General features: G+C 43.6%; 1 protein-coding gene across 1 annotated transcript in view; it reads right to left on the bottom strand.

Annotated features, from left to right (window-relative positions):
* The window catches only part of ttn.2 (titin, tandem duplicate 2), a 267,448-nt gene that overhangs the window by 164,913 nt on the left and 88,041 nt on the right, over positions 1-14,494 (bottom strand). The window contains exons 66-73 of the mRNA XM_079517777.1: positions 11,011-11,301; positions 9,054-9,341; positions 8,049-8,171; positions 7,236-7,521; positions 5,801-5,984; positions 4,640-4,723; positions 3,623-3,890; positions 1,331-1,366 (exon numbers count right to left, since the gene is read on the bottom strand). Coding sequence (XP_079373903.1) covers positions 1,331-1,366; positions 3,623-3,890; positions 4,640-4,723; positions 5,801-5,984; positions 7,236-7,521; positions 8,049-8,171; positions 9,054-9,341; positions 11,011-11,301 — 1,560 coding nt within the window. The remainder of the gene's footprint in view (positions 1-1,330; positions 1,367-3,622; positions 3,891-4,639; positions 4,724-5,800; positions 5,985-7,235; positions 7,522-8,048; positions 8,172-9,053; positions 9,342-11,010; positions 11,302-14,494) is intronic.

The following is a 14,494-nucleotide window of genomic DNA, read 5'->3' as shown; positions in this document are numbered from 1 at the left end:
ATTGTATTAACATACTCTACCATAAGGATTGTATAAGTTATATTGTATTAACATATACTCTACCATAAGGATTGTATAAGTAATATTGTATTAACCTACTCTACCATAAGGATTGTATAAATTATATTGTAATTAACATAATCTACCATACAGATTGGACACAATTACTTTTTATTCATTAAAAAATGTAAATTGTGTATTTACAAAACTAACTACTAACTACTACTAACCAACTAAAGTCAGGAAATGTCCTCAGTTTTAGTTTGGTATTTTGGGAGGATATGAAATATTTCTTCTATTCCTTTGTTTGTTTTTTGTTGCTGTGTCACTTTTAACTGTGAATGCATTTCTTTAAATATGTTTTTTTGTATCTTGTCCCTGATGTATTTTGATCTAAACACTAAAGCTACAACTAAGCTTTACAGTGAAATAAAACTAAAATATTAAACATATTTTTGTTAAGTAAGTATAATAACCTTGATGTCAACGGGGCGACGGCGTTAGACTGTAATGTGTTGATGATGATTAGGAATGGTTTGGTGTTTCAGTTGACGAGGGGTTAATGTCAAGATGGACAAACAGCATGATGATGATGATGAGGATGAGGATGATGATGAGGATGAGGATGAGGATGAGGATGAGGATGGTTTGAAACTTTGCAACAAAAAAAAAAGCACCCAGTAGCGGAGAGGCATTGAAAGAGTTATGGCTAAACAACAGGAACCGACAGGACGGAAGCAGCAGGCGGAGAATTAAGAACTCCATTAGTGTTGACGATGTTTACACTTTGGATGCTGGTAGTTTTTGTCAAGAGGTTAGTTAAGAAGAAGGGCTTTGGCAACAACACGAAGAGTAGAACACGGTTTGACACACAGAGCTTCCACCCATGTTAACGGGGCGTAACAACAGGTGTAAAGACAGACAACCTTCCACCCAGATGTTAACGGGGTGTAACAACAGGTGTAAAGACAGACAACCTTCCACCCAGATGTTAACGGGGTGTAACAACAGGTGTAAAGACAAGGCACACAGACCTTCCACCCAGATGTTAACGGGAGTGTAACAGCGGGGCGTAAAGATGGGTGTAAAGACGACCCACACAAACCTTCCACCCAGAGGTCTGCGGAGGACGTGAGGTTCTCGTAGCGACAGCTGTACGTTCCCTGGTCTTCTGACTTCACGTCTCTAATGAGCAGCCTGTGCACCTTGTGCTTGACCTCCGACGTGAACCTGCCCTTCATCTCCAGGCGTCGGCCGTCCTTGAACCACTGACTCTGAACGTCGGGCACGGACAACTGACAAGACAGCGTGCACGTCTGGCCCTCCTTACCCTGTGTGTCCTGCAGGTGGCGCTCCACCTCCATTTCTGAAAGACAACAAGCAAAAGCAAAAGGTCATTAAAATGTTGACATATTTTTGCTGTGGTAGGGCCCCATAACCAGTGTTGGGCATAACGGCGTTTAAACAAACGGCGTTACCTAACGTCGTTATTCTTTTCAGTAACTGGTAATCTAATTAATTACAATTTACATCGTTACAACGCCGTTACCGTTACTGACAATGAAATGTGCTCCGTTACTATGTCAAGCGTCCCCAAGCTTTCTGTTACCACGGGCCGGCTGACAGTATGTGTGTCTGTGTGTGTGTGTGCGCTACTACAGGCTGGGGCTGCTGCTCCTCCTGCTGCAAACATGACATGGTTAGAAAAAAATACCAAGGATATGACAGTGATGTCTCTTACTTTTTGCTGTTACGCAACCAGGAAGTAACACGGACTCGACGCTGTTTAAGCAGTGACATGTGACATGACCTCACGTACGAATCCTTGGTATTGGTACCTTCATGGGTATTTTTTTACACACAAACCCAGCGCGGCGCACACACACAAACAAACTAACTTTAACAACAACCAGTAGAGAAGAGATGGCGAGTCACGACGAACAATCAGACAAGATGGCTTTCACAAATTGGCGGTACAAGGCCACCGGCTAACGGCCGATGTAATCTTCTTAAAACCGGCCGAAATCCGCGCGTGCACGGTCGATCACGCACGCGCGTGATCGCACATGTATCGCTGCGTAAAATGCGATATTTTGGGCTTGATTAGAGCTTAATTTGACTTAGTTATGAAAAATACGATGATAGCTTAGCATTCCGGACATCTGATAGTGCTGCACAGTAGCAAAGATACTACCGGATATTTTGATCGCAAACCGGAAGTGGTCATCGCTCACTCGCTCTATTTGGTCAGAATCGGCATAATGGTGACGTTACCGCCACCATCAGGACTGATTGTCCCAATACTATAGTCTTGCCCCGTCAAAATGAGATATAGTGTGTATATCGCGGATTTTTCTTTTGGCATTAAAATTATGAATAAAAAATATGAATATATGTCACAGAAAAGCTTCTATTGGGAGTGGCAGTCCAAGGGATTTTATAAATTTACACTAAAAGCACTGTAGTGTAGTCCAGTGTTTTTCTTTATTGCGAACGCAGTGAGCATTTACTATGAGACCCAGCAGATCCTGTCTGTGTGTGTGTCTGTCTGTCTGTCCCGCTGTAACACCACACGCCCACCACCAGAGGGCGCAGCTGTATCACACACAAAAACACACACACACATGCACGCGCACACACACACACACACGCACGCACGCACGCGCACACACACACACACACACACACACACACAAAACTTAACTTACAAAAAAACTTAACTTAAACAAAAAAAAAAAACTTAAAAAGGAAAAACTTTAAAAGGAAAAACTTAAAAAAAACTTAACTTAAAAAAAACTTAACTTAAAAAAAAAAAAAACTTAAAAAGGAAAAACTTTAAAAGGAAAAACTTAAAAAAAACTTAACTTAAAAAAAAACTTAACTTAAAAAAAATCTTAAAAAACACAAAAAAAGACAACTTAAAAAAACCCTTAAAAAATTACGTAATTTATTATAAATGTTGTTTTTGCAATTTACGAGCTGCGTTCGCTTCCCGCGTTCGCGCGCCTTACTTGTAGTTGACAAATGTATGTGAACATGTTGCTCTGTAAAGTTTTAAACCAAATTAAGGAAGAATTTTGACTAGCACAACTGTCACTGAATGGAAAATAGGTTACTTACTTTTATTTCAACATATTGAGACTTAAAAACTGGACTTTTGAGGTCCAAAAAGTTTGAGAACCACTGGTGTAGGCAATTACACCTGGTTTACTGTTGTTATCTACCAGTTGCTGTGCGTTGAGGTGCAATAAATATTATATTGAAGTGCAATACATATATTGAAGTTGAAGTTTATTTCTCCCTCATGGCAAAGGTTATTATGTGTAAGTTGTAAGTATCTGTCTATGCTGTTCTACTCTATGCACCTGGCTTGTGAAACCTGCTCCCAAAAACAATCCAAATTCTTTGACATATTACAACTTTTTTACGCAAATAGTTACTTTTCCTAGTAACTAGTTACTTTTACAATAGAGTAATTCAGTTACTAACTGAGTTACTTTTTTGGAGAAGTAACTAGTAACTATAACTAATTACTTTTTTAAAGTAACGCGCCCAACACTGCCCATAACTAACTAACTAACTAAACTGGGTCCAGGGGGTTAGTGTTTCTCTAGATACTGACCCGTGACAGCCAGCTTGGCGCTGGAGATGTGCGGTCCGCACACCACGCGGTAGTTGCCCTGGTCCTTGGCCTGGCAGTCCTTGATCCTCAGCAGGTGGCGGTCGCCCACGATGGTGATGGCGTACTTGTCGCCCGTGTCCAGTTTCTGGGTGCCCTTGTACCAGGACAGGGTGATCTCCGGGTAGTTGATCTTCACCTCGCACTCAAACACCGCCTCCTTGTTGGTGAAGGCGGACTGGTCCGAGATGTCCTTCACCACCGTGACAGGCTGCAAACAAACACACGGACAGACAAATAATGATTATTATCCCCTCTTTAGCATTACATTGGAGTTTTGTCAACTATCATAACTTTTTGTGATGTATAAAATAGAGTAGAGTATGTTAATACAATATAACTTATACAATCTGTATGGTAGAGTATGTTAATACAATATTAACAGGCACACCTGCAGTGGTTGTATTCGGTCTCCATGTTCTTCTATTGATAAATGTGGATCCTGTGGTGTGGTAGGACCTCTACTGGTTGAAAGGTGGAATTGACTGAAGCTGCATGTTTCAATTTCTACCCTGAGCAAGCAGGCATGCTCTATTAGCCGAGTGGTAAACATTTCATAAAATTACATTTAGTTCTACTGGATCTCTTCTCCACTAGTCCCTCCCTGCCATTTAGTTCTACTGGATCTCTTCTCCACTAGTCCCTCCCTGACATTTAGTTCTACTGGATTTTTGTTCTACTGGATCTCTTCTCCACTAGTACCTCCCTGACATTTAGTTCTACTGGATCTCTTCTCCACTAGTCCCTCCCTGACATTTAGTTCTACTGGATCTCTTCTCCACTAGTCCCTCCCTGACATTTTCTATTTGTTGATGAAATTGTCAAGATATTTAGCCTTAGATTAGTCGTTAGTTTTTATTTAGTTTTATTTAGTTCTCATCAGTGGGAAAAAAAGCTAGTCGAGCAACATTATTTCGTCCTAGTTTTAGTGGATGTAAATAAATGGACAGTGGAACTGACCTCGGTGCGTTCCATCCTCTTCTGGAGGTCAGCCACTAGTCTGGCCATGTCCTCGTCTGACTCTCTGTATTCACGTTCCACATCCTGGAAACACAGACATAATACTGAAACATGTCCTGAAACACAGACATAATACTGAAACATGGCCTGAAACACAGACATAATACTGAAACATGTCCTGAAACACAGACACAATACTGAAACATGGCCTGAAACACAGACATAATACTGAAACATGGCCTGAAACACAACACATAATACTGAAACATGGCCTGAAACACAGACATAACACTGAAACATGTCCTGAAACACAGACACAATACTGAAACCTGGCCTGAAACACAGACACAATACTGAAACATGTCCTGAAACACAGACATAACACTGAAACATGGCCTGAAACACAACACATAATACTGAAACATGGCCTGAAACACAGACATAATACTGAAACATGGCCTGAAACACAACACATAATACTGAAACATGGCCTGAAACACAGACATAACACTGAAACATGTCCTGAAACACAGACACAATACTGAAACATGTCCTGAAACACAGACACAATACTGAAACCTGGCCTGAAACACAGACACAATACTGAAACCTGGCCTGAAACACAGACACAATACTGAAACATGTCCTGAAACACAGACATAATACTGAAACCTGGCCTGAAACACAGACACAATACTGAAACATGGCCTGAAACACAGACACAATACTGAAACATGGCCTGAAACACAGACACAATACTGAAACATGGCCTGAAACACAGACATAATACTGAAACATGGCCTGAAACACAACACATAAAGGGCCTTTCAAAAAACGCAGGTCTCATTGAAAATGAACTATAGGCGCATTATATCGCTTCATGTTTGAAAGGCACTTAATACTGAAACATGTCCTGAAACACATAAACACAGACATAAACACTTAAATCGACGGTGTTTAATGGTTTTCCACTTTCTAAACATTAAATGGACGGTGCTTACCGGTCTTCCACTTTCTAAACATTACATGGACGGTGCTTACCGGTCTTCCACTTTCTAAACATTACATGGACGGTGCTTAGAGGTCTAACACTTTCTAAACATTACATGGACGGTGCTTACCGGTCTTCCACTTTCTAAACATTAAATCGACGGTGCTTACCGGTCTTCCACTTTCTTCGGCCTTCTCTTTCTTCAGAAACTCGATGGCCTGCAGCAGGCCCCTGTAGTCGGTGATGCCGTACATGCGGGCGTATTTCTCGTACTCTTTGGGGTCAACGTTCCTCAACAACTCCACAATGTCGATGTCACTTTCCTCCTGTGGACTCTTCTGCTTGGACGGAGTCCTGAGGACAGACCATGGATAGAGGACGTTAGAGGACATTGGATCAATGTTTTAGACAGAGGACACAGAGGACGTGGGATCAATGTTTTAGATCTATCTCTTGAAATGTTTTAATTTAGTTTTAGTCACATTTTAGTCACCTGGAATGTCTTAGTGTGAGTCTAGTTTTAGTTGACTAAATATCATAAGATTTTAGTCGACTAAATCTACAGTTGATTTAGTCGACTAAAATGTATTTTGGCGGGCCTTGATGTCGTCGTAATGACTTGCTGAAGATAGCTCATCTACAAGCTCACAACGCGTCGCAGCGTTGTGTAGATCAGCTATTTTCACCATGCAACCAAGTGTAAAATGACTTATACTGGATCTCTTGTCCACTAGTCCCTTCCTAACATTTTAGTCTACTTTTAGTTTTAGTCATCATAGCTTAGTTTTAGTCATCATAGCTTAGTTTTCATTTAGTTTCCATTTAGTTTTCATCAGTGAAAAAAGGTAGTTGACGAACATTTTTCGTCTTAGTTTTAGTCAACAAAATCAACACTGCTAGCAACGTTACGGAAATACAAGCCCAAAGGTTGCTTACAATGAACAGACATGGCAACGCTGTGTCTGTTCATTATAAGACAGGGGTCAGGGGTCAGGGGTCGTCAACACATGTGTAATAATTAGGGATGTCCCGATCACATTTTTTTTGCTCCCTATCCGATTCCAGATCATTCGATTTTGAGACATGCCAATACCGTTTTCTCCCGATCCGTTCTTTATGTTTTTATACAACACTTATTGCCATATCACAATTGTTATAATATCCTAACTATATCTAGTCTAATATCATGATACAGGTATAATATTGATGCCCTGTCCATACGGCATGCATATTATGCAAGATTACATTTTTGCAAGATTATTTCTTATTTTGACTAAAAGCAAAAATAAATAAGGTTTCCCCATTCAGACACATAGCATGTATAGCCTACTATATTCCATTGTTGTCGATGTGAGAAATGTATGTCAATCTAGTCTAGGCTGTTGCCTTATTATTCAAAGACAACATTATGTGACTACTTGATGTTGTATTGGTTAATTAGATTGAGTGAATCGTTTGGAAACTACAGCTTATATAGAACTGAAGTCCAGTTAAAACTCTTGAGAATCTCTCATTCAGAGACACAGACACCTTGGCTGAAGAGAAGAAGTCTCACCAAATACCCTCTGTCACCCTCTAGTGGCCACAAACACACACAACACTCACTTCTTCAGCTTGGCTCTGAGGTCTCCCTCCAGCGCCGCTCCGTCTCTCTTCTCCTCCACGTGCATGTCCGTGCTGCACTCGATCTCCCCGTGCTTGTTGGAGGCCACGCAGCGGTACTGTCCCGAGTCCGACTTGGTGACCTCCCGGATCTCCAGCTTGGCCTCGGGGCCCCTCTGCTCCATGGAGATACGCCCGCCGTGGGTGATCTGCCTCCACTTGCCCTTCATCCACTTGACGCTGGGGATGGGCTCGCCTCCCACCTTGGCGATGAACGTGGCCACACCCTCTGTGAAAACCAAACGCATGTATTAGACTTAGAGTATATATTAATAGAGACGGCACCGGATTTCTCCTCCCATCCACTTGCATGAAGTTGCTCAAAAGTGCATGAGGCGATTTCACTCCTCCTTTCGGGTAGGAACAGAGTGCATTCTGGGATGGCATTGGGCCCAAACACATGAAAACGCTGTGCCGTTGACTATCATTGCACCGTTTGTGCGCGTTCACATATGACACATACATGCCAAATCAGCATAACTGAATAATATTGTAGTGTTTTAGTAACACTGTGGTCACACTGTTTTCCAAATCACAGATTCAGATTTGGCCTAACAAAAACATAAAACAAAACATGGTTACTTTAATCCACGGTTGCAGCATGTTTACAACTCATCTAACTCTGCACACATCTTGATCATCATCAAGTAGGATTTTTAACAGTAACTTTCTTTTTAATAAAACATTGCCTTTGCTGTCATGAGGCCCTTTCATCCTGTCTAACATGACCATGTAACAGCAGGCAGGGGAACTCACTCTCGGGGACCGTGGCTGTTTTGGGCTCCTCGATAAAGAACAGGCTGTCTGTTTTCTTGGCAGGAGCCGCAGCAGCCGGGGCCTCCTTGTCCTTGGGTGCTGCCGGTGCCACGCCTGCTTTCTCTGCAACACAACATGCACAGCATTACACCCTACTGTACAGCCTACTGTACCCACCTGTATGTGCCTTGCATCCTAAAATAAAAATCACACCCGTGTGAACTGAGTGGTGTAAGGTCTTATATAGCCTGTCTGACGTAATGAAATCACACCCGGGTGAACAGGGTGAACATAGCAACCATGCTAATTTTTTCTGCACAGACTAACAAAGCCAGTTGTAGGAGTGGTTTACACCACTCAAAAAGGAAATAACACAGTTATCACAACGCACACAGGCGTGGGAGATGGACTGCTGAGGTGGAGCGGTGCAACACCTACCATCACCATGTGTGAACCACTTGAAACACGCAAGCCGTGCTACTCATACGCCGAGTTGTCGGTGCCCGGGATCGAACCCGTGACTGAGCAATCCGTACGCTGTGCACAATACTGTATGTACTAGGGGTGTAACGATACATTTGAACAGCGATACGATACGTATCGCGATACATGGTTGACGATACGATACATGGACCATATTAGTTCATTATGGCGATCCGATCCGATACGATTCAATGATTTTAAATCGATACAGTAACTATTTAAAATACGACATTATTTTAAACTAAGTAATTAATCCCCTCTTTTTCTTTTATCTTCTAAAAATGGCTAAATACCACGCACAAAAATGTAGTATTGATACAATTGATTATTCGCATAGCAAAACGATTTGATATCGATTATTTGCATTGCAAAACGATACGATACAATCAATGTTGCTGTTTTCATTTCGATATACTTCGATTCATGAAATTAAAATAGATTTTTCGATGCAGTTACTATATCGTTACACCCCTAGTAGGTACACAATAAATCCTAGCATAACCCATGACTTTTCCACTGTACCTTTCACGGCCACCTTGGCCTTGCAGAAGTCACTGCCGGCCTCGTTGGAGGCCTTGCAGAGGTAGTCCCCTGCGTCATGCTTGGACGCCTGGCTGAGCTCCAGACAGGCCGTGCCGTCTGAGAAGCTGATCCTGGTGTTGCCGGCAGACGCCAGCTCCTTGCGGTCCTTCATCCACAGCACCTTCAGAGGCGCGGAGCCACACACGTGGCACCGCAGGCTCAGCTTGTCCCCCTCGTCCACCGTGGCCGCCTTGAGGGGCACGTCGAACACTGGAGGCTTCTTCACTTCTGGACACGGAGGACAGTAGTGGTTATAGAGAGGACAGGACAGGACACAGGGGACGGTAGACCCGAGGCCCAATTCTACAAACCGTCCCTCTTCGGGTGAAAACCGTTTCAGTTTACGCACTCAATAGTAAAATTATTGTTAAACATGTGCGTTACTTAATTTACAAGAAGTCTACACAATTAGAGAGCAGAGATTAATTGTTATTCTGATCAACATTTGCCTGTTATCTCTCCTAATGGTACCAACATCAATACAGCATGGAATTGTGGACAAAATCTAATCCAACGACAATAGAATATTCTTTTGGGTCTGAGAGGCTAAATGTCATCAAATGGTGGTCCGTGGCTCAAATGGGTCTGAGAGGCTAAATGTCATCAAATGGTGGTCCGTGGCTCAAATGGGTCTGAGAGGCTAAATGTCATCAAATGGTGGTCCGTGGCTCAAATGGGTCTGAGAGGCTAAATGTCATCAAATGGTGGTCCGTGGCTCAAATGGGTCTGAGAGGCTAAAACCGCTAAATGTCATCAAATGGTGGTCCGTGGCTCAAATGGGTCTGAGAGGCTAAATGTCATCAAATGGTGGTCCGTGGCTCAAATGGGTCTGGGAGGCTAAATGTCATCAAATGGTGGTCCGTGGCTCAAATGGGTCTGAGAGGCTAAATGTCATCAAATGGTGGTCCGTGGCTCAAATGGGTCTGAGAGGCTAAATGTCATCAAATGGTGGTCCGTGGCTCAAATGGGTCTGAATGTCATCAAATAGAGCACCGAAGTTTGACGTCAATATCGGTAGGCGGTGAAATTGTTTAGCAATGTTAGCATGAGCAGCCACAGTGATCAACACCTGTTACTTTTACATCATAGAAATGATCACCAATATTAATGTTATTGTTATCAATGCAAAAGACAACATCTAGGGACATTCTCACTGATGTGTGCTGCACTTCAACACTTCATGAAATCAAGAATCACGAGAATCACTCTCAAGAGTAAAGAACCAAGATTTAAGAATCAAGAATCACAGTTTTGTTCTAAAGAGAATGAAGCTCATTTGAAGCCGATTATTGCCACTAACTCATGCATATTATTAACCACATGAACCCCAGTGATCCTAATCTGGCCACGTCCTAAAAGACAAAGATTCCGCTAAAACAGCAGATCTACAAGTTTGAGATCCACAAAACGTGACACCTTGTGAACTTGTACATCGGCTATTTTCGGGCAAAGAGATTAGGTGGAGGGAAGGAGGGGGTCCCCGGGGGACCCCTGAGGGAGGAGGGAGGAAGGGGGTCCCCGGGGGACCCCTGAGGGAAGAGGGAGTCCCCGGGGGACCACTGAGGGAAGAGGGAGTCCCCGGGGGACCCCTGAGGGAGGAGGGAGGGGTCCTACGAGGGAAGAGGGAGTCCCCATGGGACCACTGAGGGAAGAGGGAGTCCCCGGGGGACCCCTGAGGGAGGAGGGAGGAAGGGGGTCCCCTGAGGGAAGAGGGAGTCCCCGGGGGACCACTGAGGGAAGAGGGAGGGAAGGGGTCCCCGGGTGACCCCTGAGGGAAGAGGGAGGGAGGGGAGAGGGAGGGAGGGGAGAGGGAGGGAGGGGGTCCCCGGGGGTTCAACTGAAGAGGTATAACACACTATAGGGTGCATGTGGTTCCTAGTGCACTGCCTCCACCTACCTGTGACTCCCACAGTGATGTCACATGACACCTTCCCGGCCTCGTTGGTGGCCAGGCAGGTGTAGCTTCCGCTGTCGGACACCTGGCTGCCTTTGATGCACAGCACGGCCACGTTGCTCTTGAAGCTCACGTCGTATTTGTCCGAGCTGTGGATCTCCGCGCTGCCCTTGTACCACGTGACGTTAATGGGCTGGGAGCCGGCCACGCGGCCCTCCATCTTAACCAGCTTACCCTCCGTGTCCTCGATGTGCTCCGAGGGCTTTTTGGTGAATGAGGGAGGGTTCTTACGCTCTGGGAAGTGAAAGGACAAGCGTGTTAAGGACGCGGCGATTAGTCGCTTCGTCGCGTCGGTGTCGGCAGTATGATACTGCCTAAAAGAATTGGTATCGAAACCGATATCCAAAGGATATTATCGGTTTTGGATAATATTTAAGGCTGTTTGTGTTGACGGAAGGCTGACGATTCAGTCAGTGATTTCCGGGGAAGCTTTCAAAAGGCTCAACAAGTTGGAGAAAGTGTTAGGTAAAAGAAATACTACATTTAAGTTGTTTGAACTATTGTTTTTAAAGTCTGCGTTACGATATAACAGATGTGAGGTACTGCAACGATATGTCGTAAATTGATTAAAATCGATTCAAACTCGTGACAATTTAAATCGTGATTAAATCGTGATTTGAATCGAATCGTGATGCAAACAGCAGAGGGCGCGTAAAAAAGAGAAGAAAGAGATTTGAAAAAAAAAAGATATTTGTAAGAGAATTGATAAAAAAAAAGAGTTACATTATTGTTAAATATCTGCATTACAAGGAGAACTACACAACTAGAGAATGTAGTAGAAGAAATGTTATTGTTAAGAATTGTTGATTTTTTTTATCAACGTTTGCCTGTTATCTGTCCTAATGGTACCAACATCAACACAGCACGGAATTGTGGACAAAATCTTATCCAAAGACGACAAAATCATTTAGTTTTGGGTCTGAGAAAGAGGCTATAAATCTCATGGAACGGTGCAGGATGGTCTGTGGCTCAAATGGCAAAAGAAAAAGTGACGGGCCTTGACATGAAACAGGGTTGAAAACCCCACTGGGTGGCGCTGACGATACCTTTGACGGTCACGTCAGCAGAACAAGAGTCCTTGCCCATGTCGTTGGAGGCGTGGCAGAAGTACGCGCCCGTGTCGCCGCGCTCCACCTTGGTGACGCTCAGGCGGGCATGGCCGTCGGCGCCGCACGTCATCTTATAGTTGCCGCCGTGGCGGATATCTTTGTGGTCCTTGGACCATGTGACCTTTATGGGGGCGGAGCCCGTCACGTGGCAGGCCAGCTCAACGCCGTCGCCCACCGTCACTTCCTGTGGCGACAGCTTCCTGTCAAAGAGCGGTGCGTAGCGGGGCTCTGCGTTGTTGGAACAGATCCGTTCCGGGTTTTTAAAGACAAAGAGTTGTTGGGGGCGGGGGGGGATAGAGAACAGAACTTTATTAGTGAGACAGAAAGGTTGGTGTCTGAAATTCACCATCAGAGATTGATTAGATTTTATCCTAGGTAAACTAAAAGGTGCTCAGAGGGAAATGCACGAAACAGTAGTGTGGTTCTGCTCTTCATTGAACAATACTCACAAATTACATTTGAATATTGATCTTTAAAAATCGTCCCGAATATCGAATATGTTAAATTATTATTATAATAATTATTATTATTTTCCCCATAGAAAATAATAATATGGGACAGTGCACGCTGCTCGGATCTTCCAGTGTACAGTAGATTGATCAGGTCCCAGAGAAAGAAAAACAACTAGAAAAAGTGCCATTCTGGGCACAGGTCTCCACCAGGAGGATAGAAGTGTGTGTGATGTTTGGCAAAATGTTTAGGAGTAATATAAACATGTTTTTTTGTTTCTTGCAACAATTTTCTTCATTTTGTTGAGGAAATGCAGAGCCAGATCACTCATAGCATCTCTGAGGATAGAATTCTGGATGAGCAGGACATGTGCAGCATTTTGTACAAAACGGGCTACTCCTGAAAACTTTGGAAGGCAATCTTAGCTAATCAGTGTAGAATCTGAGAAATCCAACAGGCTCGTCTTGATCACATGACTACAGAGATCATGTGTACCGATTTGCGTGAGATTTGGAGGAAATCTGTGACTAACATAAACAATGTGTTTTGCAGAAATCGGCCTCATGGTGGTGCTATGTGGAGGAATGCAGGGAAAATGTTTTTCCATGGCCTCTAGGGAGTGCGTATACATAAGTTGTCGATGCAGTTATAGGTAAAAACAGGAATTGGCCTGTTATAGCGCCACCCTGAGGCTGATTTGGGAAATAAATAGTGGCATGTCGTCCTCGGCCTAGTGGAAATGTGCGTGTATAATTTGATGGAAATTGGACACTGTGTTTGTGATTTGTGGCATTTTGTTCGAAACGGACCAATCATGTGAGCTTTGGAAGCCAATCTTAGCCAATCAGGATGGAAGATGGGAAATTGTGCAGATCTGTGTTGATCACATGACTATGGAGATAGTGTATACCGAATTGTGTGATGTATGGATACAATGTGTACGAGTTATCTACAGAAATGTGTTTTGCCTAAATCGGCCTCATGGTGGCGCTATAACAGGCCGTTGAGGAATATTTGGGGCAGAGGTTCGTCGTTGGCATCCAGGGAGTGTGTGTGCACAGTTTGGCATAAATCGGGCCAACGGTGCCGGAGATTAGCTGATAACGGACGGACGGAAGGACGGACGGACGGACGGAAGGACACACGGACGGACGGACGGAGTGCAAAACATACTCTCTCCCCATGCCTTCGGCCTGGTGGAGACAATAAAAGGTGTCAAATGGCTGAATGTCTGAATATTTCTCAGTGGTGTAAAGTAACTAATAGCAGTACACTATGTACAAGTACAATGTTGAGGTACTTTTACTGTACTGGAGTATTTCAAATTTCTAATACTTTTTTTACTTTTACTCCACTACAATTATTTGAAACTTTAGTTACAACTTACTTTGTAAATTTTGATAATTATTACAAAACATAACATTACCCACTTCAGACATTTACATTTTACATTGTTTTGAAAAACTTGAAATGGGATATTTTGTATGATAACTTGTACTTTTACTAAGTACATTTTGATGCCAATACTTTTGTACTTTTACTCAAGTACATTTTGAAATCTGGAATCTGGAAACTGAGAATTTCTATATTGCAGAATTTAGACTTTTTCTTAAGTCGCCCCTCACTTCACACGGGTGTGATTTTTTAATAGACATTAATTTCAGGACAGACCTTGCAGTGTGAGTTTGGCCCTACAGGAGGCGCTGCCCACGCTGTTGGTGGCCGTACAGCTGTACTCCCCCGAGTGTTTCATCAGCCCATGGGCGAGCTGCAGCGCCGCGCTGTTGTCCTCGTACGACATGACGAAGTCTCCGCCCACCGGGCTCAGGGCCACGCCCTCCCTGGCCCATGTGACCTGGATGGGGGCG

This window comes from Electrona antarctica (assembly GCF_951216825.1).
Source record: "Electrona antarctica genome assembly, chromosome: 13".
NCBI classification, from domain to species: Eukaryota; Metazoa; Chordata; class Actinopteri; order Myctophiformes; family Myctophidae; genus Electrona; species Electrona antarctica.
The sequence above is the reverse complement of the archived record's forward strand: the minus strand, read 5'-3'. Positions and strand labels throughout refer to the sequence as shown.